Source organism: Sturnus vulgaris, chromosome 29 (genome assembly GCF_052056855.1).
Source record: "Sturnus vulgaris isolate bStuVul1 chromosome 29, bStuVul1.hap1, whole genome shotgun sequence".
Taxonomy (NCBI): domain Eukaryota; kingdom Metazoa; phylum Chordata; class Aves; order Passeriformes; family Sturnidae; genus Sturnus; species Sturnus vulgaris.
This window is the reverse complement of record NC_142271.1, coordinates 4,752,862-4,777,815: the sequence shown is the minus strand read 5'-3', so window position 1 is coordinate 4,777,815 and position 24,954 is coordinate 4,752,862. Positions and strand designations below refer to the sequence as shown.

Here is a 24,954-nt window from a genome sequence, read left to right as displayed (position 1 = left end):
AAGAGTGGTTCAGGGTTTCAACGTGAGTGGAGCAGCTGCACCAGAGGAAGCCCTGACTGTGCAGGTATTTTATATATATATTTATATATATATGTGTGTGTATAGATATATTACATAAATATATAGGTATGAAATAATTTAAGAACCATCCGAGACAGCATGCTGTGCTCTGGGGAGGGGCTGGGGGGAGCAGCTGCTGGCCCTCCTCCCCCCTGCCCCACCAGCTTTGATTCACAAATGGAAACAAAGAGTCTGGAATTAAATTAAAAACCGCACACACGCACACGCACACGACACGGGGCAGAGGCTGGACGAGTCCAGGCGTCCCTGAAGAGATCGGATCAACTAAAGCCAAAGAGTTGGGAAGTCAGGAGGTGAAACCAGCGCAGGGGGTGTTGCTTGTGCCGGTGCTGACTGCCCTGGGTGTGGCCAGCCCCTGTGGGGACACCGGGGCGGTGTCACAGCCCCGCTGTGTCCTGCCGGGGCTGGTGGCACAGGCTGGTGGCACGTGTGTGTCCTGCTGTGTTTGTCGTGGCCCTGCTGTCTCCACACCTCCACCTGCTTTGCTTTCGCTCCGTCCCAGGACTTTTTGCCACCTTGGTTGTCAAGGCCGAAAGGGAAAATCCAGCCCCAATGAACCCCTCTCCTCTCCTCTCCCTGCTGGAAGTTCTCCCAGAGCCAGGTTTGGTCCAGCTCAATCCTTCCCACCAACTGAAGACCCCTGGAGAAAATCTCCTTGCCGGGGACTTCAGGATGACCTTTAAAAAAACCACCCCAAAACCCTCTTAGAAAAAGCCAGAAATCACCAGTGCCTTCCAAAACTCCTCCTCGCCCCCCATCCCACCCTTCCCAAACATCCCAGAGGGATCCCAGATCCGTGGAGGGCTGGGAAAGCAGCCGAGCCCAGCGTGTGGAGAAGGCTTTGGACCCTCATCCCCCCCGTCCCTCTCCTCTTTGGGAAACGAAAACCCCCCCCGGCCTGGGGGCTCAGCTGGGGAGCAGCACATGCTCCAGGAAGTAGCTGATGGAGTCCCAGTGCTTCCAGAGGAAGAAGAGGAAGAGGACGAGCAGGGCGGTGCTGAGGATGCGCATGCGGGTCTTCATGAGCGGCGTGATGAAGTTGGCGATGGTGGAGACGAAGACGAGCAGCACGGCCATGAGGGCCAGGATGACGTTGATGAACTTGCCCAGCAGGGCCCGCGCGTTGGCGTTCTCCACCCCCTCCAGCTGCACCACCTGCTGCTGCTGCTGCTGCAGCTCCAGCTTGGTCACCCGCGTCAGGCACGACTCCACGGCCTCCTGCCGGGGGGGGACAGAGGTGGCAGCGGGTCCAGGGCTGTCCCCAGAGGGTTTCCAGGCTCCTCAGGGATCCCAGGGTTTGCTGCTGGGCGGTTTTGTTCTGTCTGGGTGCTGGGGAGGGGGTGGCTCAAAGGGGGCTGTGCTGGCCCACACACGTGGTTTGTCACAGCCCAGTGATGTGGTGACCCAGCGGAACAGACCAGGACAAGGGGGAATGGAGGGCAGGGGCAGATGGGATTTTGGGAATTAATTCCTCCCTGTGAGGGTGGGGAGATCCTGGGATGGAATTCCCAGAGAATCCATGGCTGCCCCATCCCTGGAAGCGTCCCAGACTAGGTTGGAGCAGTCTGGGATCGTGGAGGGTGCTCCTGCCCATGGGTGATTTTTGAAGTCCCTCCCAACCCGCACCAGCTGGAATTCCCTTTTTTTTGGGGACACGGTTTAGTCACCTGCCTCTTGCTGTGACAGCCCCACAAGGAGAACCTCACCTGGAGAGTGCTGGGAGAAGGGAAGCCCCTGCCCCACCCTCCTCCCCAGCCCAGGGGCTCTCCCCACCGTGGCTAGAGGGAGCAGAGGGGGGCTGAGCCCTCCCACAGCCCTACCTGGATGTCCCGTGCCCTCTCGTAGGACTGGTAGGCCACCTTCTCCTCCATGCTGGCCAGCTCCTGCTTCAGGTTGGTCATCTCGTTCTGGTGCAGCTCCGTGAGGTCGTTCAGCTGCTCCTCCAGGCGCTCGTACCTGCACAGGGCAGCCGGGCTGGGACATCTCCCTGAGACCCACCCTGGCACTGGGGACATCACCCAGCCCCTCCCACCCTGCCCTGGTGTCAGAAAACGTCTCAGGATCCTCCGTGGAGGTCTGGCAGTGAGGAGGGCTGCAGCTCCCCGTGTCTCTTGGCTGGACAAGCCCAGGAGGGCGGCCCGTGGTCCCCAAAGAGTGACACCTCCCCTGACACCCGCCCATCCCTACCTGTAGCGCTCCTCCTGCAAGCACTGGGTCATGTAGGTGTAATCCCGCTGCAGCTGAGCCTTGAGGTCCTCCATGGAGTCCTCCAGGTGCGACTGGCTGTCCTTGATCTCCCTCAGCTCCTCCAGGATGGTGTCAAAGTTGTTGTGGTGGCTGTCCAGCGTGTTGGACTTGGGGCTCCCCAAACCTCCGGGCCCCGCCCCTGAGTTGCTGCCGCCCGCCGAGCCCGAGGTGGCACTGGAGCACTCGTCATCGCTGCCGTACTTGGGGCTGGACACCAGCGTGGCGCTGCCGCTCAGCGCCCGCGACGCCTCCTCGGGGTGCCCGTCGTCCAGCGTGTCCTTCAGGTGGGCGATGTTGTCGGCGCTGCCGAACTTGTTGCGGATCAGGCTGGCGAACTCGCGCGGCTTGGACACCACGGCCGTGTGCGTGGCCTGCGAGAGCCCCGAGAGCCCCCCCTTGACCCCTTCCACCACGCCGCCGCTGAAGCCGCTGATGCTGGAGCGCACGTTGGCTCCCACATCCTTCAGCCCTTGGTGCATGTCCCGGAAAACATCCTTGGGCTGGCGGGAGGGGCCGTTCTGCTCGATCTCCTTCAGCTTCTTGTGGTAGTGCTCCAGCTTCTTGTGCAGCTGGGCGATGGTCTGCGCCGACTTCTGGTTCTTCTTCTCGAACACCTGCTTGATGCGCGACGCCTGCTGCTTGTCGGCGTTGTTGGCCAGCTTCAGGTACTCGGCCACGTTGTCATCCCGAGCCTCCTGCTCGATCTTGATCTGCTCCGTGATCTTGAGGATCTTCTGGTGCAGGTGCTCGATGGCGGCTTTGGTGCGCTGAGGGTCGGGGGTGCCATCGGGCACGTCCAGGCACACGGGACCCTCGGCGTCACCGTGCCCGGCGCCCGCGGGCAGGTTCAGGGTGGTCACGTCGCCCTTGTCCAGCTGGCGGTGAAGAAAAAGGAGGGGGATGTTCAGGGGAGGGGAGGAAAAAAAAACCCCAGGGATGGGAGGGGATAGGAGGGAACCGGGATTGGGATGCAAGGAAGAGAACTGGGCAGGAGAATAATTAACTGGAGAAGATGGGAGAAGTTTTCCGGTTGGTTGGAGATTTCCCAGCCATGCCAGCACGGCTGGAATCCCAGGAATACAGCAGTAGATCCCGGGAACACAGCAGCAGATCCCAGGAAAACACCAGTAAATCCCAGGGCCACACCAGTAAATCCCAGGAATGCACCAGCTGATCCCAGGAAAACACCAGCAGATCCCAGGAATGCACCAGCTGATCCCAGGAACACACCAGCTGATCCCAGGAATGCACCAGTAGATCCCAGGAAAACACCAGGAAAAGAGCACAGCAGCCACTTGGGGTTCAGGGCTGGATTTTCCCTGTGGAATTCAGCAAGGAGCAGCCACTGACTCTGCCTTCCCAGCCTCACCTCGTGCACAGATGGGAACTGGGGTTTCTCCAACCAGCCAGCAAAAAGGAGCGAGGAAAACCAGGATTCCTCATCAAATCTGTCCCCAAACCAGCACGGAGCACAAGGATTGAGCAGCCCAGAGGCATCTCAGTCCTGCTTTCAGCCTGGATACACCCCAGAGTTGTCTGTCCAGCCCAAGAGGAACTGCCCTAATCCCAATTTTTGGGAACAGCTCCTGCTCCCAGAGCTGCAGGTGCAGGGACTCCTCTGCTTTTCCCAGCTCCCTCACCTGGCAGTGCCCAGCTCCTCTTGCAAACACCAGCTGCCACCGCAGGAAATTCGGACAAATGCCAAAAATTCCATTTTACAGATGGCAAAACTGGAGCTTTGGGAGAGGAAATCACTCGCCTGGAGCCGCATTTACAGAGCCTGGACTGCAACCCAGCTCATGCTCTCCAACCCGGACATGCTGCTTGGCTAGTTGGGAAAAAATTAAAAAAATAATAATAATAAAAAAAAAATCCCTAAATCTTCCCAGTTGCTCGGTTTTACATGCAGATTCTTATGCAAAACCTCCCTGGTTGTGTAAATGGCTCCTGGCTTCTAATTAAGAGCTGCTTGAAAGTTAAATACTCTTGGCAGACCTGAATAATTTCTCATTTCCATCCCACTTTCCCCGAGTGACCCTTTAATAGGGATAAAGCTGCGGGATCATTGCTTGGGAGTGTGCTCTCACCAGGAAATGCAGGGGGGAAGAGGGAGGAATGTTCTCTCAAGATGCTGCTTGGGAACGCTCCCATCTGGAGCAGGGGCTTGGAAAAGCCAAGGCCCTCCTCTTATTCCCTTCCATCCCCTTTTTTTTTTTCCCCCCGTTTTTTGTGTCCTGCTGAGAGTCTGGGGGTGTTGGGATTTAATCTCAAGCTTCCCCTCCAGCTCACTCTCCAAAGCTTTTCTTGTCTCCTCATTGTGATGCTGTGATGGAGCAAGGGTCAGAGGATGGGAGCAAAAGGCCAATCCCAGCTGGATTCACTCTGTCTGCAGCTATTTTTTTTAAAAATAAAATTTTAGTCATAACAAACCTGAGGTTTTCAGACCCCACTTCCAGGCTATTTTTAGGCTGGGCTCTCCACCGAGGGTTTTGCTTTGGTTTCTTATCACGAGGCAGAAATTAGAAACAGCAGGAAACAGACTTTTTGCCCAGATGTGCGATTCTCTGGACAGAAAAGGGAAAAAGTGACCGTGGCAAAGGAAAAGGCAGCTCTGGAGAGGCCCAAACGGGAAACACCCGCTGGGGAGGGGAGGGGAGAAGTTGCTCAAACTCTGTTTCCAAAAAGGGAGCTGCCCTCTGTAAAGCCAATCATTTGGGTTGGAAAAGAGCCTTAGATAGGATTTTGGGAAGGAATTCCTGGCTGTGAGGGTGGTGAGATGGAATTGCCAGAGAATCTGTGGCTGCCCCACCCTCAGAAGTGTCCAAGGCTGGGTTGGAGCAACCTGGGACAGTGAAAGGTGTCCCTGCCCATGGCAGGGGTGGGACTGGATGGGTTTTATGTTCCTTCCTGACCCAAACCATTCTGGGTGGATTTTATGGTCCCTCCTAACCCAAACCATTCTCTAATTCCATGATTTATCCACGGGATTACAGCTGGGATGGGTAGGGAACAGCAGGGATCCAGTGCTGGGCTGAAATCCTGCCATCCTGGGGAAGGCACATCAGGTTATTGCTTTGAAAACAACCCCCCAAAAAATGACAACGTGGATCCCTGGAGCATTAACAGACCCTGCCTGCTAAATCCCAGCGACTGTGCAGGGGATTTAACGAGGGGATTATGAAAAGCCACACTTTCCCTACATGCAGCAAACCCGCTGGTAGGCACCAGATGAAACAGAATTTCATCCTGATCTGGAAAACGCTGTTTTGCAAAGCTTGTTTTCCAGGCAGGCTGGGAGGGCAGAGCCAGGGCTGATGTGGGATGCGGGAGGAATGCAGGACGAGGGGAGGGAAATTATTCTTATCAACAGAGCCGGGCCCAGGAGAGCTGAGATGTGCAAAAGGCTCGAGCTAACGAGCTGAGCAAACAGCGCCCAGAGGGCCAGGGCCGGGCACAATTATGCAATGCTGGGTTCTATGGTTGGGTAGAGATGAGCCCAGGTGGCAGGTGAGCAGCTCGGGGATGTGTCCCCAGCTCGGGGATGTGTCCCCACCTTGGGGCTGTGTCCCCACCTCGGGGCTGTGTCCCCCCACCTCGGGGCTGTGGCCATCCCAGCACATCCACGCCTGGATTTAACCTCGTTCTTAAGAAATTGCACAATTATTGCAAAGTTCAGAGCAAAATTCTGGAGGCTCTGACATCACCCCCTGAACTATTCTTCTGTTTTCTGTGCCCACAGCTCCCTGGGAAGCCGGGGATGAGCCGTGGCCGTGTCCACCCCACGCAAGGACTTTCCCTACAAAGTGTCACTGTGATTCCTGGCTGGAATCCATCACGGGGACGAAACAGCCGTGGGAAGGACGGTGTGCACCTTCCAGCATGGCAAAAACAAGAGCAAGAGCCACCGATGCCAAATCCAGGGCAGACCCAGGGAGCTGCTGCCCTGATCTGTGCAGCACAAGTGTCACCACCGTGCCTTGGTGGCCGTGGAATGCCACCAGGGAGAGGCCACGGCCAGCAGGGAAATGCAGGTGGGTGGTGGACGTGGGGAGGGGGATTTTGGGGCAGTTATTTCATGTGGCCCCCGTTCCTCAGAGCACTTCTCCAGCACAGTGCTGGTGACAGTCTGGTGTCACTGGGGACACCCCGAGCGTCCTGTCCCTGTCCCCACACGGGTTCCCAGCTCTGTGCCTCCCCGAGCGGAGCTGCAATTCCCCCCAGACCCACCCCAGGTGTTGAAAACAGCAGCAGGAGCCCTGACTCACAATTTTCACCCTCCTGCCGAGCCCTCAGCAGTGCCCGGGGCCGGCAGTGCCCGGGGCTGGCAGCGCCGTGTCCCCCTCTGTGCCACCCCTGGGTGGGCACACCGGGCTGGCAGCACTCCCTGCACTCATTCCCCAGCCCGACAATAATTTTCCTTACATAATGCAGGGATTAACGTTCAGGCCTCCAGCCTCAGCGGAGTTTCCCACACCGGGGGGTTTCACTCTCTTGGTTCCATCCCCTGAGGAACGGAGGCACCGAAAACCCCCGAGGGTCTCTGTGCCCATCACCATCCTCCTCATCATTTCACCCCAACCCCAAAAGCTGCCAGGACCTACCTCCATGGCGGGTGCCCCAGGGCTAGTTGGCTTCCCGGCCGTGTCCCCGCGGTGTCCCCAAGGCTGGCAGCGCTGCCCGGGCGGTGCCGGCTGCCATGGCAGGATTCCCGGCTAGGGAACGCAGCGAAGTTTTGGGGGAGCAGCAGGGAGGAAGGAGGAAGAAGAGGAGAAGCCGGGAGGAAGAAGGAGGAAGAGGAGAAGCCTCTCGCAGACCCCGTTAGGGCTGACCCCGTGTCCCCGGAGCGATCCCGGAGCGCTCCCCGCGCGTTCCCGGCGCGCAGGGACGGAGGCGCTGGCTCCGCCGGGATTGCCGACTCAGGAAATCTGCCCGAGCTGTTTACAGCTCCCAGCGAGCCCAGCTCTCAGGGCTGTAATGCAAAACCCCCCTCGTCCCCGTGCCGGGATATTCACACGCCTCCAGCCCCATACGCTGCCTGTGCCCTGACGCAGGAGGTCGGGACGGGCTCTTGTCATCTGCTGTGTCACAGAGCGGGACAGAAAAGCCTGCGAGAGGCAGGGGGAGGCACCCAGAAAGGAAAAATGAGAGTGGAAAACAGCCGGGAAAAAAAAAATCCTGTCATCCAGCAAGGAGCTGGGTGGCCTGAGGGAATTAAAAACCGGGAATGAGCCACTCGTGCCAGCACCAGGAGGGGTCTTGGAGCAGGACCTGGATCTGTCCTTGTCACCCGTGAGAGTGGGGGTGGGTGGCACTGACCCCATTCTGCCACGGGAGAACACACCCGGCACAGAAAACACATCCAGCCACTGCCCAGAGCCCGGTGTGGGGATTCACAGCGGCTCCCAGGATGTTAAACAGGACAGATGGAAAAAGGAGAGACAGCCCCGAGCGGGCTCAGCCGAGCTCCTGCCCGGCCGGTGGAGCTGGGGAGGCACCGAGGGCACCTGAGCTCGAGTGTTTGACTCAGCCCGAAGCTGTGGGGCTGCGCCAGGCAGGGCTGGGGGGGTCTGAGCAATTCGGGGAGCAGAATGGAAACCCAGAGCCTTGTGCTGAGCCACAGCAAAGCCCTCGTGGTGTCTGAAACCCCAAACCCACCGTGGGCAAGGACAGCGGGCTGGCTGAGCCGGGCTCCTCTGCAGCTCTCTGCTTTAGCTATTCCTCAAAAACCCCACCAGCAGGGGTTTTTATTTCGATTTTTTTAGTTCGGAAGTGTTTGCAGGCACCCTTTGAAGGGAGCCATGAGCTGAGCGTGCCCCAGACGCACGGGAACGGGGCAGCCTGTGCTGCTCCCACGCTCAGCCTGGCACTGCCATCGTCCCCGGGCTGTCCCCACACCCAGCCTGGCACTTTGGGTGCGGTGCTGACCCCAAGCCTTTAAACCCTCCTGGCATTGCCAGCCCCTCCTGGAGCAGCACTGGTGCCTGTGCCCGCCGTGCAGGGACAGAAAGCAGAGCTGGAGCAGCCGGACATGGCCCCTGTGACGCTGCCGAGCACCAAAATCCTCCTCGTCCCCTTCCAGCCCCAGCTCCCACCCGATCCCGTCCATCCCCAGGCGCAGGGAAGAGCAGATTCCCTGGGAATTCCACCCAGAACGCAGCCGTGCCTACCATGGGGTGCTGAGCCGTGCCAGGCCAGGGTGAGGACGGGGCTGAGCTTCCTGTGCCGGGGCCACACGGAGCCGCGGGGACCGGGCGGTGACACCCCGGGGATGGGAGGTGACACCGCAGAGCTGCCCCTGGGGATGGAGGTGACACCGCAGAGCTGTCCCCGGGGATAGCACCGGCGGCACCCGGGGCTCCTCTCCTCCCCGGGGATGGAGGTGACACCGCAGAGCTGTCCCCGGGGATGGAGGTGACACCGCAGAGCTGTCCCCGGGGATGGCACCGGCGGCACCCGGGGCTCCTCTCCTCCCTGGGGATGGAGGTGACACCGCAGAGCTGTCCCCGGGGATGGCACCGGCGGCTCCTCTCCTCCCTGGTGGGCAGGCTCCTACTCCTGGCCCATCCCTGCATGCCGGGGGGGATGGAGCAGCCTGGCCAAGCCCCGGGCCGTGGATGCCTCTGGCGTGACTCGGGGCAGGTGACCAGGGCCAGCTCGGCTCTGCTATCTGCCATAGCATCACTTCTGCTTTTAGCACAGCAGGCAGAGGTCACTTCCCATCGCTCTGCTGCTGTCTCAGCAAGGCAGGACAATCACCCAGCTGCACAGGACGCTGTGGAAAGCACCCTTCCTGCTTGCCAGTTCCCTCTTTAAGGTGCTGGGGCAGACCCTAGAACCCTTCTGCTTCCCCCTGTGGTTTTTGGTGGAAAAAACCCCACAGCCCCTACCCCACAAACCCTGTTCCTGACCTTGGGAAAAGATGGAGCAGCAGGAATTTCCCAGAGGAGGCAGATGGAGTGAGGACTTGATAAAGGCAGAGCTGATAAAGTTTGGGATGATCAGGAAGAGCCAGTGCAGGCAGGCTGCTGCAAAAAGCTCTGGAGAGCATTTCTGTCACTTACTGAGGACCTCAGGTGCTGCATTCCCAGGAAAACAGCTGCTCCCAGCTCCCCAGCAGGAGGGAAAGGTTAACAAATCATTGCAAACAACAAAGAGTGTCGCTGATCAACCCTCCAGCCCAGCGAGGCAGAGCAGTGGGGCAGCATCTCCCTCCTCAAGGGCACGGACTCCCTTCCACAGGATGCAAAACCCCTCCTGGCATGGGAAAAACGGGAATTCTGCAGGGGAATTACCCAAGAGGTTGGTGTCAGACTCCCAGTCATCCTTCCCCCTGGCAGCTGTTTTTCAGGCCTGACTGTACGAGGCAGATTTAGAATTAAATACCAGCTCACATGCAAAGAAAACCCCTGGATTTTCCACAAAATCAGGGCAGATTTGCTGTGTGCTGCTGCTGGGCAGGGCAGGATCCAGCTACAAAGCCTTGGGCTGAGCACCAGGTGGGTCCCCTTGTGCTGCCACACGAATCCAGGGCAGCTTTGGGGCTTGGGCTTTGCTTTGCCTGGGGCTGGGCTTAGCACGGAGCAGCAGGAATTAAAACCAGCATGAAAAGCCTCCTTGAGTGGGCTGGGAAAACTGCAGATGGATTATTGGGATGCTGATACAGGTGGAGATCTGCCAGATCCACTGCTCCTTAGCATCCCATTCCAGGATTTGGTGTCTGGAGCAAGCAGCTTCTGGGCCTCCTCCTGCAGGTCCCACCCTGCTCCTACCCCTTATCCCTGCACATCCCAAATCCTTGCCTGGGAAGGAGAGCAGAGCGCGGGGACACTCACAAAGACACCCAGCAGAGAATTTAGGAGCCGAGTCCTTTAGCCAGGGCAGGGTTTGGGAGGGTGGCTCCTGCAGAGTGTGGGGCTGGATCCTCTCCCTCCCCCGTGGCCGAGGAGCCCGAGGGGCAGAGGATTCACAGAGGAGCCTCCACGGCAGCCAAGAAGGAGCAGCCCGGGCTGGGAGGGAGCCTGGGGGAGCAGGAACAAGCTGGGAGCCACGGGGAGGATTCCAATCCTCCAACTGTGCCTGGGAACAAACGGCACCGCCGAGCGCTGCTCCCCAAAGGGAACAAACAAACAAAGAGCCACCACTGCTCCTGTCCCCATCGGGGCTGTGACAGTGCCACCGTCCCACGGGGCTCAGGGCACTCGTGAAGTGCAGTTGTACAGATGGAAAAACCCCAGGATTCTCCCCTGGGAGGGTTCCCCCCGTGCCTGTCCACGCCGTGCGGAACTCAGCGTTTCCTAATTCCACACCACATCCTCCAAGCTGGAACTGTCCCCTGTGCCCTGGGCTCGCAGGTCACGGCAAGGGACAGCTCTGAAGGGACAGCTCAGTGACCACCCCTTATGGGCGAAGCCATTCAGTGCCCTGCCTATGCCTGGAGAATATTTGGGAAAATTCCCACTGTTGTTTTTGCCAGAGGGAATGACCCCAACATGGCACTAAACCCACCCAGCAGCTCAGCACCTCCAGCAGGGTTTGTGCAGCCAGAGGGGGATTTTTGGGAACTTCTGCACAGAGGATTTGAAGTGGAAGCAGCGAGAGGTCAAGCCACAGCCTCAACCAGGTGAGAAGGCAAAACCAGGACCCTCATCCAGACTCTGGAGCCAAATCCTGCTCCCAACCCAGAGCAGCAGGGATGAGAGACCACAAACCCTGCACCCCAAATCCTGCTCCCAACCCAGAGCAGCAAGGATGAGAGACCACAAACCCTGCACCTCAGATCCTGCCCTGCACCCTGGGCATCCACCCCCAAACCCCCCGGGACCGCGGCGCTGCCTGCCGGGAGCGGGAGCTGCGGGTGGGCTGCAATCAACAGCCATATGTCACCCAGGCTGAGGAACACGATGTCTTCATGAGGGGTGAATCAGTAGCAGAGTCTGATATTCTTCTCCTCCTGAATTAATTAAGCAGCAATCTCGGGTGTCTTTGTCTTTGGAGCTATTATCTGCTCGTTCCGAAGCGCTCATCCCAACGGGAATGCGGGAAGGAGCTCCCAGCACCAGCCCTGGCTCACAGACTCATTCCCCTGCTGCACGTGGGGAGGTGGAGGTGGGGAGTGGGAGCTCACCTGGACTCTCACACCTCCAATTCCAGGTCAGGAGTGGGGAGTGGGAGCTCACCTGGACTCTCACACCTCCAATTCCAGGTCAGGAGTTCCCTGGTGTTTGGAGGGTCTCTGCACCCCGGTGCTCCCCAGCTCAGCCCTTGGGATCCAGGTGCCCAAGGGATGTCCCAGGGGCTGGGGGGTGCAGGGAGGGCAGCTTTACACCATTCCCTCTGTCCCATTTTGCCTCTTTCACCTCCTTCCCCGGGATTTTAACTCGCTGGGAATTTGGGTGGGAGGGGAAAATCCTCCCGAGGAGATCCAAGACACTTCACCAACCTCATGGATGGGCTGGCTCTGGATTCCAGTTGGGGAAACTGAGGCAGTGAGTGAGGGAAAACTCCTGCCTGGGGAAATTCTGCCCGGGGTTGGGAGTGGGGACAATCCTCACAGAGTCCCTGTCCCAGCTGCTGACTGAGCCCAGGTAACTGGAGCTGTGGGAGGCAGAAACCACATCCTCCCACTGGAACCAAAGGCACTTGGATGCCAGGAGAGCCAGAGGGGCCGAGCTGGACGTGCCCCAGGCAGGGAGCAGAGCCTGGGCAGGGGACAGGAACTTCTTACCTGACATCGCTGAGCCACCCTGCAGCCTCCCGGCCACCCCAAACCCCTCTGACCCCACAGCCACCCTGGGGTGGGTGCTCAGGAACTCCAGGTTTCTCCTTGTAATCCGTCTGGTCCTGATATAGCCACTGACCCGGGGGAAAGCTAAATTTAGCAGGATGAATCCTGCCCTTGAGGCGGCACAACGGCAGGGCTGGGGCTGTGGGGACAGGTCCCCCCCAGGGACAGTGTGGCCACTCTCCTGGAGGGCCGGGACAGGGACAGGGGCATGGAGAGACGCGTTTGGAGCAGGGGAACGGCACTTTCGGGTTGTGATCCCATAAAAACGCACATAATCCCATAAATCCCACCGCTCAGGAGCCGGCCTGAGGTGCGGCAGGAAAGCCCCCCTGCCTCCCCCGTGCCCCCAGCGCCTCACAGGAGAAGCATCTGCTCCGGGAGGGGCACGGAGCGGGGGACACGGCCAGAGGTGGCAGCTGGCGCTGTCACTTGCCGGGGGACACCGAGGGCAGCGAGTCCGGGGGGGAGGAGGGAGGGACTCGGCGGCTCCAGAGCACTGGCACTGGTGACACTTGGGACTGGTGACACTGCCGGGGGACGAGGGGAGAAGGCGGCCGGGAGCACGGCGGGACAGACGGACGGATGGATACCCGGACAGGCGGAGAGACACACGGACGGACACCCGGACAGACGGACGGACACACGGACAGACAGACGGACACCCGGACAGACGGACGGACACACGGACAGAGGCCTCGCCGCGCTAACGCCGCCCTCTAACGGCCACCGCCGCTGCCACCACCCGTCCCGTCCCGTCCCTTCCCCCGCGGGGTCCCGGTGCCCTCCCGGGGCTCTCACCTGCACATGCACCATGCCGCAGTCCCCGCAGTCCGTGCAGCTCCCCGGCAGCACCAGGCACAGAACCCCGCGGCCGCCCCGCTCCAGCTCCGGCCGCCCCGCCGGGGACCGCGGGTCCCCGGGGATGCTGAGCCCCGCCAGCACCGGCTGAGCCCCGGCCGCGGGCACGGGGAGGCTGCGGGGACACCCCGGGGGGCTGCGGGGACACCCCCGGCCGCTGCTGCCGGTGCCGAGGCCTCGCTGCTAATTCCCGAGTGCCCGCCTCTGCCTGGCGGGTCACCAGCAGGAGATTAGGGAGATCAGGAGAAAGATCCCCAGCACGCTCCCGGAGCCGTGCGCTCTCCCCGCTGCCGCCTCCCCCGGCCCCGACAGTGCCACTGTCACACGTGCCACCAGCACGGCCTCGTGGCGAGCAGCGGCACCGGCCGCACCCGCTCCCGGCACGGCGGGTACGCCCCGAATGTGCCACCCTGGGGTTAACGAGAGCCGAGCTCCGTGAGGGTGTTCGGGATGCAGGAATGCTCCCGGCCCTGGGGAAGGAGCTCCTGGAGTTCGGAGCTATGTGGGACACAGGGCAGAGTGGATTTTTGGGATGCTCCTGGACCTGGGGAAGGAGCTCCTGGAGCTCGGAGCTATGTGGGACACAGGGCAGAGTGGATTTTGGGATGCTCCTGGCCCTGGGGAAGGAGCTCCTCCAGCTCGGAGCTCCGTGGGACACAGGGCAGAGCGGATTTTTGGGATGCAGGGATGCTCCCGGCCCTGAGGAAGGAGCCCCTGGAGCTCGGAGCTCCGTGGGACACAGGGGAGAACGGATTTTTGGGATGCAGGGATGCTCCTCGCTCCCAGGGAAGGAGCTCCTCCAGCCAGGAGCTCAGTGTGACACACAGGACAGGGAATTTTTGGGATGCAGGGATGCTCCCGGCCCTGGGGAAGGAGCTCCTCCAGCTCGGAGCTCTGTGGGACACAAGGGACAGCAGATTTTTGGGATGCAGGGATGCTCCTGGCTCCCAGGAAAGAAGCTCCTCCAGCCACAAGCTCAGTGGGACACATGGCAGAGCAGATTTTTGGGATGCAGGGATGCTCCCAGCCCTGTGGAAGAAGCTCCTCCAGCCAAGAGCTCCATGGGATACACGGGACAGGAATTTTTTGGGATGCAGGAATGCTCCTGGCCCTGGGGAAGGAGCTCCTGCAGTCATGAGCTCGGTGGGACACACGGGGCAGTAAAGCACAAACCCCAGCAAGAATTGGCACCCCCAGCACCGAATTCCCAGACTGTTCCATGGTCCCACTGAGCCCCTCTGGATGTCCCCTGTCACCACAGGCTGCTCCTGGGGGGAATTAGGGGGTGCAGGGTGGAGGAATTTTGCGTGCCAGGCTTTGGCAGGGTCCACGGGGTGAGGAGTTAGTGCAGGAAAAGGGAAGGCAGAACTCCAGGCACTTAATTAACTAAAAAAGAAAAAAATTAAAAGGAAAAAAAAAATCACCAATAGCTGTTCGAAAAGCGCTTGCTGAGAGTGAGAGATCCCAAAAGGGACCCATCCAGTGTGTGCTCCTCACGGAAGGGGTGGAAAATTCAGCATTAAATTCGTGTATCTTTCCCAAGGGCCCCGTGCACCCCATGGGGTTTCCAAAGGGACTGGAAACAGGGAGGAGGTGCCAGATCCGTGGGGACAAGGCAGGGATGAGGCCAAGCCCCCCCTCTGGAGCCCATCCCTGAGGAAAAGGAGCTGCTTTGCTGCAGGCAGGAGGCTCCTGAGGGCTCCTGGAAAAACAATCCGGCTCGGGAATATCACTCGGCTCGTGTTTCTCTAAATAAGTTATTTTTCCACTGCCTCACAAAGGTGTTGTCTCTCTTCTTATTACTCTTTGTGTCATATGCAGTTAATTATTCATCCCCTGTCTGTGCTGCTCAGGGAGGGGACACGGATCTGCTCTGGATGTTTCTGTCCCAGTGGGATCGAGGCTTTGGCCATAATCCCAGTGGGATTGGGATCCTGCAGTGCCACACGCCATGGCCCAGAGGAGGAATTTTGGCTGCAGATGCTCAAATGAACAACCTGATGCTCCTGCATCACTTGGTCTGGGTGGGACAATCCAGAAGGGAGGAGTAGGGAAGGGTTGAGGTGCCCTGATTTGGGGACAGGAGGTTCTGGGCAGCTCCTTGGAAAGCTGTAGAGAGCCACAAAACCCCTCTAACCCCTCCTTTAACCCCTTCAGGTGCTCCATCCCTACCAGGAAGCCAAAAAATCCCTTTAACCCCTCCAGGTGCTCCATCCCTACCTAACCCACCAACCCCTCAGCTGTAGAGAGCCACAAAACCCCTTTAACCCCTTCTTCAACTCCTCCAGGTACTCCATCCCTCCCAGGAAGCCACAAAACCCCTTTAACCCCTCCAGGTGCTCCATCCCTCCCAGGAAGCCAAAAAATCCCTTTAACCCCTCCAGGTGCTCCATCCCTACCTAACCCACCAACCCCTCAGCTGTAGAGAGCCACAAAACCCCTTCCTTTAACCCCCTCCATCCCTACCTTATCCACCAACCCTTCATTGTCCTCAGCCAGCTGTAGAGAGCCACAAAACCCCTTTAACCCCTTCTTTAACCCCTCCAGGTGCTCCATCCCTCCCAGGAAGCCACAAAACCCCTTTAACCCTCTCCAGGTGCTCCATCCCTACCTTATCCACCAGCCCCTCGCTGTCCTCGGCCAGCAGGTACACAGCCCCACCCTCAGCCAGCAGGATGGCCGTGTCCGTGGTGGAGGACGACCTGGGCCTGCCCTGGTGCTGATGCAGGATGGCCGTGAGCCCGCTGTCCTGCGGAGCTTTACGGCCCAGGTGCGGGCTGCCTTTCTGGGGCTCCAGGGAGCCGCTCTTGGCTCGGCGGCCGCCGCTGTGCAGGCTGGTGCCGCGCTTGATGGAGGGCCGGGAGCGGATCTGCTGCAGCACGCGGTTGAAGGCGGTGGGGCGGGCGGGGAGGTCGTGCAGGGACACGGCGTAGGACACGCGGTGCATCTCCGGGGATCTCTCCTTCTCGTCCGGGGACTCGTGGTCCGAGGCGCCGTGCGCTGCCGGCCCCGAGTCCTGCGAGCTCTGCTGCTCCCGCTCCCGAGAGCGCCGCCGGCTGTGGAACAGGTGCTTCAGGCCGTGCCCGAACATGGAGCCCTCGGAGAGCTGCTGGATTTTCTGCGGGATGAAAGAGGGAATTGACGGCATCGGGATGGCCCTGGGCTCGCCTCAGCTCTAGAGAGCTCCTAGAGGGATTTGGGAACTCCTGGAGAGGCCCTGAGGGATCTGGGGATCCCTTGGAGCAGCCCAGAGAGATCCGAGAGTACGCTGGAAGTACCCAGAGGGATTTGGGAACCCCCTGGAGCAGCCCAGAGGGATTTGGGAACCCCCTGGAGTAGCCCAGAGGGATCTGGGGAGTACTCTGGAAGTACCCAGAGGGATTTGGGAACCCCCTGGAACAGCCCAGAGGGATCCGGGAAGTACTCAAAGGGGTCTGGGGACCCCCTGGAGAAATCCAGAGGGATCTGGGGATGCTCTGGAGCAGCCCAAAGGGATTTGGGAATCCCCTTGGATCAGCCCAGAGGGATTTGGGAACCTCCTGGAGCAGCCCAGAGGGATCTGGGCAGTACCCAGAGGGATCTGGGGACACTCTGAAGCAGTCGAGATGGATTTGGGAACCCCCTGGAAGAGCCCAAAGGGATCTAGGGAAGGGAGCAAGCACTTACTGCAAGATGGGAATATTTATGTTGGAAGTGTTAAATATTAGTATTCGGAAATACAAAATTTTAATGGAAACACTGGAAATTTTAAGTATTAGTACTTGGAAATACTAAATATTAGTGGCCTCAGCCACAGACCAAGAACCACACGAGCTCCAGCAGGATCAGGGGCTTTTCCCTGTGCCATTTCCCATGGCCTCACTTCTGGGGATGAACCACAGCTGGTGGCCCCGGGCCACCAAACCCAGTCCAAACTGGGCAGCCACTGGCTCCCAGCAGGAGATGGGGACACGGGAGGATTCCCAGGGCTGGATCCCACATTCCCAGGACACGCACGGAGGAATCAGGGCGGGGAAGAGCTCATGAATATGGATGATGGAACAGATCCCGCTCCCGATTACGGCCGGAGCAGCCGCTGGAAATCCGGGGTGCCACTGGAACACCCAGATTTGCATCCCGGGAGATCCTGGCCTCGTGCCCTCCACAATCCCCTGTGCCTGCTGGATCGGGCTGGGGGCAGCAACTTCCAGCATTTCCAAAGAGCTCCGAGCATCCCAAATCCCAGCTCCTGCTCCAGCAGAAATGGTTTGGGATGAGGAAAAAATCCTCTCCCTCCTCCTGAGCAGGACCTGGCAGAGAACCAGGCACAAGCCTGGCTTTGTCCCGTGACCCTGGTGACATCCAGGGCCACCTCAGCTCTGCTGTCCTGCAGCAGGGACTGTCCCCAGGGACGCTGTTCCCGTGACATTTATTCCTGCTCCAAACCAGCAGGAATCCTCAGAGCCTCAGCAGCAAAAAAAAATCAGGATTTTGGAAAAGTTTTGATGTTCCAGCCATGACCTCCAGGAGCTCCAGACAGAGCAGGATCTCGTGGCCACACAGAACGGGCTAAAAATCCCCCAAGAATCCCAGCCAGGGTCCAAATCCATCACTCCCAGCACAGCTGGAATATTGACAAGGAGTCAGCAACGGGATCCCGTGTCCCCAAACTCTGCAGGCAAAGCCTTTCATCCTTCCCTGAGCCATTCAACAACACAAATCTCCGTCCTTTCAGGTCCTTCCTAGGAAATGGATAATAAATCTGCGGCGCCGAATCGCTTCTCGAAAAAAAAAAAAAAATAACGATTTAAATTTTATTCTATTTATAGAGTCTCTATGGAAACAAAGGCAGCACTGGAGAGGTAAGAACTCCAAACCCCCAGATTCCTCCCATGGAGGGCACGGCCAGAGCTGCAGAAGGTCCAAGGGAAAAGAAACAACCAACTCCCTTCCCCGAGGGAGATAAAAACAAACTAGAGCTGGCAGGAAAGGAGGGGAAGTTTTTTCCCCCCACCCCGAGGTGCCCTCAGGGCTTCTTGGTCCAACAGCTCCAACTGAGCAAAATTCACTTTTTCAAACAAACTCCCCTCAGGCCTTTTCCAAGTTTTCCTGAGAGAGGCTTTCATGGGCTCGGCAGGCACGGGATCTCTATGGGAAAAAAAAAAAAATTAGGGAAGCAAGGAGGGATCCCAGTCCTGCTTCTCCAGGCTGGAACCCACTGAATTCCAGCTCTAGGTTTGTCTGCTTTACAGAGCTGTGAGTGGTGGCCACAAACAAGTTCTCTGCTGCTGGAAAAGCTCTGTTTTCTCATGTTTTTCTCATGTTTTCCCAGGATATTCCTGCACTTTCAAAGCAGAGGCATTTTCCTGGCACGGAACTGCTCGTGGCTCAGAGCAGAGGCTATTTTGGAACAGCCATTGCTTACTAACCGAGGCAATGGACACAGATTAATTTCTCAGCGTGGACAGCTGTAAAACACTGAGGTGAATCCAAAAATATCTTTATTTCTTTGGACTTTTTCGGCAGCACAGCCAGGCTCTCCTGCTTGGTGATGGGGACCTGTTTTTATGCACATCAAAGCCCCTGCACTGAGAAGAGCTGGAAAAATCCCATTTTAGCCCAAACCAGGATATCTTGCAGGAAAACTGGGACTTGGGTGACAGTTTTGGCTTGGACTCTTTGGCAATGCCCTGTGCTGCCCTTGCCAGGCTCTCCAGGGTGGTTTTCCAGCCTGAAACCTCCCAGCTCCTCTGGAAATCATTCCTTGACACCCAAACCCCTTCCTCGGCTTTCAGACGGACACACAAGGAGAGGATCTGGTTGCCACGACCTTCCAGCATGGCCCCAAGCTGTGAAATCCTGCTTGATTGGTAGGATGATTAATTATTGATTAACCCCCAGCCCGGGCTCTTGGAGGGGAAGTCTAAGTCCTTCCCATCCCATTCCATATTTTAGGACACAGGGGGGGAAGTCTCAGCCATTCCCACCCCATCCCATTCCATATTTTAGGGCACAGGAGAAGTCTCAGCCCTTCCCACCCCATCCCATTCCATATTTTAGGACACAGGAGAAGTCTCAGCCCTTCCCACCCCATCCCATTCCATATTTTAGGGCACAGGGGAAGTCTCAGCCCTTCCCACCCCATCCCATTCCATATTTTAGGGCACAGGGGGGAGGCCACAGCCCGCAAACAGCAGCAGGATCCCGGCAGATCCTGCTCATCATCCCTGTGTGAGGTTTCCATCCCTGCTGCTGCTTTTCCAGCTGATTCTCCTCGGGAAGGACCCAGAGGCTCCTGCCAGCACCCAGCACCCTCCAGCCAGGCTGGGGGACAGGCTCAGAGTTGTCCCCAAGGGGGTGACAACCAGCCTTTCTCTCACAGCATCCCAAGCTCCTCCCGCTGCCACGAACGCCAGGGAAAAGTCGGGATGTTCCCAAATGGCAAATGAAGAACTCCCCCACACCCGCTGCTCCTCCGGGGACAGCGGCAGCGGCGGCGGCATGTGACAAACGTGAGTCACCATGGGCAGGGCACTGCCAGCACCGAGTGACAGCGCCGGAGTGACAGCGCAGCAGAGCCGGGAATGCACTGCCCAGGACTGGGAATGGTCTGGGAGTAAAGGAATTCACTGATCACGAGTGGGAATGATTGGGGGATAACAGGGAATTCACTGATCAGGAGTGGGAATAGTCTGGGAGTAAAGGAATTCACTGATCAGGACTGGGAATGGTCTGGGAATAATGGAATTCACTGCCCAGGACTGGGAATGGTCTGGGAGTAAAGGAATTCACTGATCACGAGTGGGAATGGTCTGGGAATAAAGGAATTCACTGGTCACGAGTGGGAATGGTCTGGGAATAAAGGAATTCACTGCCCAGGACTGGGAATGGTCTGGGAATAAAGGAACTCACTGATCACGAGTGGGAATGGTCTGGGAATAAAGGAATTCACTGGTCACGAGTGGGAATGGTCTGGGAATAAAGGAATTCACTGCCCAGGACTGGGAATGGTCTGGGAGTAAAGGAACTCACTGATCACGAGTGGGAATGGTCTGGGAGTAAAGGAATTCACTGATCAGGAGTGGGAATGGTCTGGGAATAAAGGAATTCACTGCCCAGGAGTGGGGAATAGCAGGGAATGCATTGCCCAGGAGTGGAAATAGTAGGAATTCATTGCCCAGGAGTGGGAATGATTGGGGGATAACAGGGAATTCACTGCCCAAGACTGAGAATGGTCTGGGAATAAAGGAATTCATTGCTCAAGTGTAGGGAATACTCTTGGGAATAAAGGAATTCACTGCCTAGGAGTGAGGAATAACAGAGAATTCACTGATCAGGTGTGGGGAATGCTCTGGGAATAATGGAATTCACTGCCCAGGAGTGGGAATGCTCTGGGAATAATGGAATTCACTACCCAGGTGGGGAATAGCAGGGAATGCAGTGCTCAGGTGTAGGGAATACTCTTGGGAATAAAGGGATTCACTGCTCAGGTGTGGGGAATAGCAGGGACTTCATTGCCCAGGTTTGGGAATGGTCTGGGAAATAATGGAATTCACTGCTCAGGTGTAGGGAATTCTCTTGGGAATAAAGGAATTCGCTACCCAGGTGTGGGAATGCTCTGGGAATAATCTGGGGATCCTGGGAAGGCCAAACATCCCATCCTGGGATCTCACTGCTCTGCTGGGCCTGGCACAAACCCCAGGCCAGTCCAGCCTGGAATTCTGCTCCGTGTCCCTGGGGATTTGGGGGGGTGTAGGTGGGGAATTCCCGGGAATTCGGGAAGAGCCATTCCCTGGGAATGCTGAAATGAGCCAGGGATGTTCCTGAAGGGAAGTTCTGCCCTGCCCAGGGGTGGGATCCCTTCCCAGCAGGGCATCTCCAAGGAAATGAACCGAAATAAAAGCTTAAAGAAAGGTAAAATAAAATATAAATAATATGTAAATATAAATTAGCAAATAAATGATATAAAAATAATATATAAAAATATACACAAATATATAAAGATAGATAAAAATAATATATAAGAATACATAAAAATAATATTCAAAACATAGGAATAAAATAAATAAATAAATAAATAATAAAAATAAAGTAAAATTATATATAAATATAAAATAATATATTAAATATATAATAATCTATAAATAATATACAAAACAAAATAAAATATAAATGTATAAATATAAAATTAATATAAAATACATAATCTGATAGAAAAATAACATATAAAATAATATGTGATAATATATAAAACTAATGGATAACAATATAAAATAATGTATAATAATATAAAAATATATAAAAATATTTAAAAATATTTAAAACTATTTAAAAATATTTTAAAATAATGCGAGGATTTGAGAGATTAATGCTCCACCCTGTCCCCTGCAGCCACTCCTGTCCCAACCCAAAAACTTCACCTCCCCTTGTTCTTCATGTCCCCTCCTCAGGAGAGGCTCCCCAGCTGCACAAAGCCCTGGGGAAGTTTTTTGTGCGTGGATGTGGGGCTGGGAACAGGGGAGAGCTGAGGCCAAGGCCTCTGCACTGCTGCTGCTCTTGTCTGAAAACCAAAACTGTGAACCTGGACATGGGAATAGGGTCAGGCTTCAACCTCCAGCCAGGTCAGACTGGGGAAAACAGAGCCAGGGAAAAAAAAGGAGAGAGCCAGGGAAAAAACTAGAGAGCCAGGGAAAAAAAACCAGAGAGCCAGAGAAAAAAAAGAGAGAGCCAGGAAAAAAAACCAGAGAGCCAGGGAAAAAAAGAGAGAGCCAGGGAAAAAGGAAAAAAACCCAGAGAGCCAGGGAAAACCCTTGGCTCAGGAAAAGTGGCACTTTTGGATGCAGGGTTTTGGATGGATCCCATCACTCCTGCAGAAATCCCTGAGCAGAGCTGTCACACACCAGCTTTGCTCCTTGCCAGAACTTCTTTTTTCCCTCTTTTTCCCTAAGGGAGCCAGGGCTGGGGAAGGGAGAGCTGCCACGGATCTGCTGGAGTTCAGGGATGGAGGTGACACCAAGCAGGCTCTGGTTTCCAGGGTGCCACCTCAGATCCATCTTCAGCTGGCAGCAAAGAGTTTACCCTGATCCTTCCCCATCCACGGGCACAGGAATTTCTGATCCTTCCCCATCCCTGGGCACAGGAATCCCTGACCCTTCCCCATCCATGGGCACAAAAATTTCTGACCCTTCCCCATCCATGGGCACAAAAATTTCTGACCCTTCCCCATCCATGGGCACAAAAATTTCTGATCCTTCCCTATTCATGGGCACAGCAATCTCTGATCCTTCCCCATCCACAGGGACAGGAATCTCTGACCCTTCCCCATTCACGGGCACAAAAATTTCTGATCCTTCCCCATCCACGGGCACAGGAATCTGGATCTGGAGCAGGGACAGCAGGACCAGCCTGAAGCCGCCCCAGCAGCAGCTCCAGAGAGGGTTTGGGGCAGGAGAACTCTGATTTATTCACCATGCCACTCGTGGTGGCCGTGGCACGGTGCCCAGGGCGCGGTGGCAGCTGCGGGCAGCAGCCAGCCCCAGCTTCCCCTGTGCTCTGCCCACTTGGAGGATTTATTTTAATTAATTGCTCAGCTCCAGGAGCATTAAAGGTGAGCACTGGCAGCCAACCTGCGGGAGGGCAGCACGGCCAGCTCGATAAAATCGATGGGGATTTATTTGGCCTCGGATGTGGCTGATGGATGAGGCTCTGGGCAGGATGTGCCAATCCTGGAATTTCTGGGGTGCTGGGAGCAGCCATGGGAAGCTGCAGCTCTTTTTGCCCAACGTTCCCATCCCTTTCTGAGCCTCAGTACCCCAGGTTGGGGTGGGAAACCCTTGGGGTGTCCCAAGCCACCAAGACAAGCACAGCCCTGAGCTCCACATCCTCATGGATCATGGAATTATGGAATTTAAAAATCATGGAATGGTTTGGCTGGGAAGGGACTTTAAAACACATCCAGTTCCACGCCGTTTGGGTGGGCAGGGACACTTCCCACTGTCCCAGGCTGCTCCAAGCCCCGTCCAGCCTGGCTTTGGACACTTCCAGGGATCCAGGGGCAGCCACAGCTCCTCTGGGATCAGCTGTGCCACCCTCCCAGCCCGTGGATGTGCCCAGCCCTGGCTCCTCCAGCTCTTTTTGGGGCAGGAGCTGCTGGGCCATCGAGGGGAAGGCCCCACGTGCCACCGTGTCAGCTCCAGCAGTGTCCTGGGGCTCCCTGTGCTCACAGCAGCCGAGTTTTCCTCTGGGAGCAGGGATTTGCTCTCCTGGCTGCCTTTTTGGAAGGGATGGCAGCAGGCTCGGCACTCCTGGCTGTGCCATCGGCTTCCTGGTGACCTTGACCGCGCTGGTGACACCTTCAGGGCCACCTGGGCTGCCACAACGAGGGGCTCCATCCTGGGTCCCGTGGCTGAGCAGGGACATTTCCCAATTTTTCCGGGGATTTTTGAGAGCGAGGAGTGGGAGCATCCCCTCCGTCCATCCCACCACGGGGAGCCTCTGAGCCCATCCCACTCTGCCCACGGCATTCCCACGCCCGCACACCCCGAAGTTCCACGCTGGGAATTCATCCCTGCGGGATAAAACCCTGTTGAACAGCCGGGGGTCGGAGCTGCCTCTTTCCCAATCCCAGGGGAATCCCGTGCCGGATTTCAGGCCGGATCCCCGCTCCAGGATGGGCTCTGTCCCTCCCGCAGCGCTGCAGTGCCGCGGGGTTTGTTTTCCTCATCCACCGGCCCCGAGGCCCGGCAGGAGCAGCCTCGGGGCCATTTCCACACCGTCACTCCCGGTGCCGCAGCCCCGGATCCTCCCGGATCCTCCCGGAGCATCCCCCCCGACTCCCGGCAGGGAATTCCCGGGATCTGCGCAGCCCCTCGGCAGGGGGGCAGCTCCCACCGCCCTGTTCCCAACCTGGGATTCCTTCATCCCAGGACAATCCCCGTCTCAGGAGTGTCCTCACTGCAGGACCAGCCTCATTCGAGGACCATCCCGATCCCAGGAGCATCCTCATCCCAGGAGCATCCTATTGCAGCACCATCCTCATCCCAGGAGTGTCTCCATCCCTGGAGCATCCTCATCCAGTAGGATCCCCGGAACAGGACCGTCCCCATCCCAGGCGCATCCCAATCCAGGAGCATCCTATTCCCAGGGGTATCCTCATCCGGGAGCACGCTACTCCCAGGATTATCCCAATCCCGGAGCGCCCCTATCCAGGAGCCATCCCGCATTCTCCAAGGTCACACCTGTAGGACCGGGGGGATGGGGACATCCCCGAGCTCCATCGCTCCGGTGACCCCGCTGGGATGTCCCCACGCCGGTCACCACCGGGAACCCTCCGACGATCCCACGGGATTTTCCCGTGTCCCACCGGGATGCTCCCGCCGCTCACCTTCAGGTCGGGGGGCTTGGAGCGCGGCGGCGGCGGGACAGCGCCCGCCTCGGGGGCCGCCGCCGCCTCGCCGGCCTTGCCCTCCATCACGCCGTGACCGGGCGACTCCCCCGCGGCGCCGGGATCCTCCTCGGGCTGCTGCAGCTCGTCCGAGCGGCACCGCTTCATCCCGGGAGCGCCGTGCCCGCGGCGCGCGGGGGGCGCCTACGGCCGCGGTGCCGGCGGCGGGCGGCGCCCCGGCGGCCGCTGCGGGGCCCGCGGGCTGCGCGGCCCCGGCCCGCCCGCCCCGCCGAGCCCGGGCCGGGCGGCGGCTCCGCGCCGCGGCGGCTCCGCGCCCGCCGCCGGCACCGGCATCGCCGCCGCCGCCGCGCCTGACGGACAGAGCCGCCGGCCAATGGCGATGCGAGAGGGGAGGTGCCTCGCGCAGTGATTGGTGGAAAGTGGCAGGAGGGCGGTGCTGGCGGGAGGAATTAACCAATGAGGATAAGCGGAGGGCGGGGCCGCCGCTGGTGATTCGCGGAGGCGGAGCGGAGCTGGAGACGGGCGGGCCGCCTCCTGCCGAGCCGCTCCGCGCAGCGCGGGATGGGGGAACAGCGGGCGACGTTTCACCTTCCCCTTTTGC

The 24,954-nt window shown here is 58.0% G+C and overlaps 1 protein-coding gene across 2 annotated transcripts; it reads right to left on the bottom strand.

Annotated features, from left to right (window-relative positions):
* Window positions 1-53: 53 nt before the first annotated feature.
* Window positions 54-24,524, bottom strand: TMCC2 (transmembrane and coiled-coil domain family 2). Of its 2 annotated transcripts, XM_014872690.2 has the most exons (5): window positions 24,333-24,524; window positions 15,582-16,088; window positions 2,269-3,203; window positions 1,902-2,037; window positions 54-1,299 (listed from the first exon to the last, which is right to left on the bottom strand). In XM_014872690.2, the coding sequence occupies exons 1-5, from the start codon at window positions 24,498-24,500 to the stop codon at window positions 988-990; spliced, it is 2,058 nt and encodes a 685-aa protein (XP_014728176.2). In that variant the 5' UTR covers window positions 24,501-24,524; the 3' UTR covers window positions 54-987. The 2 variants fall into 2 exon arrangements, with proteins under 2 accessions (XP_014728176.2, XP_088036693.1); XM_088180567.1 differs by lacking the exons at window positions 15,582-16,088; window positions 24,333-24,524 and adding an exon at window positions 12,911-12,940.
* Window positions 24,525-24,954: the final 430 nt, after the last annotated feature.

What these genes read in the sequence shown, in the direction of transcription:
- TMCC2 (XM_014872690.2), bottom strand. Translation starts at nt 24,500, where the DNA reads ATGAAGCGGTGCCGCTCGGACGAGCTGCAGCAGCCCGAGGAGGATCCC. An exon ending in GCGAGGGGCTGGTGGATAAG is followed by an intron (nt 3,204 to 15,581) that starts GTAGGGATGGAG and finishes CTTCACCGCCAG; the next exon opens with CTGGACAAGGGCGACGTGAC. An exon ending in AGAGGGCACGGGACATCCAG is followed by an intron (nt 1,300 to 1,901) that starts GTAGGGCTGTGG and finishes CCCCCCCGGCAG; the next exon opens with GAGGCCGTGGAGTCGTGCCT.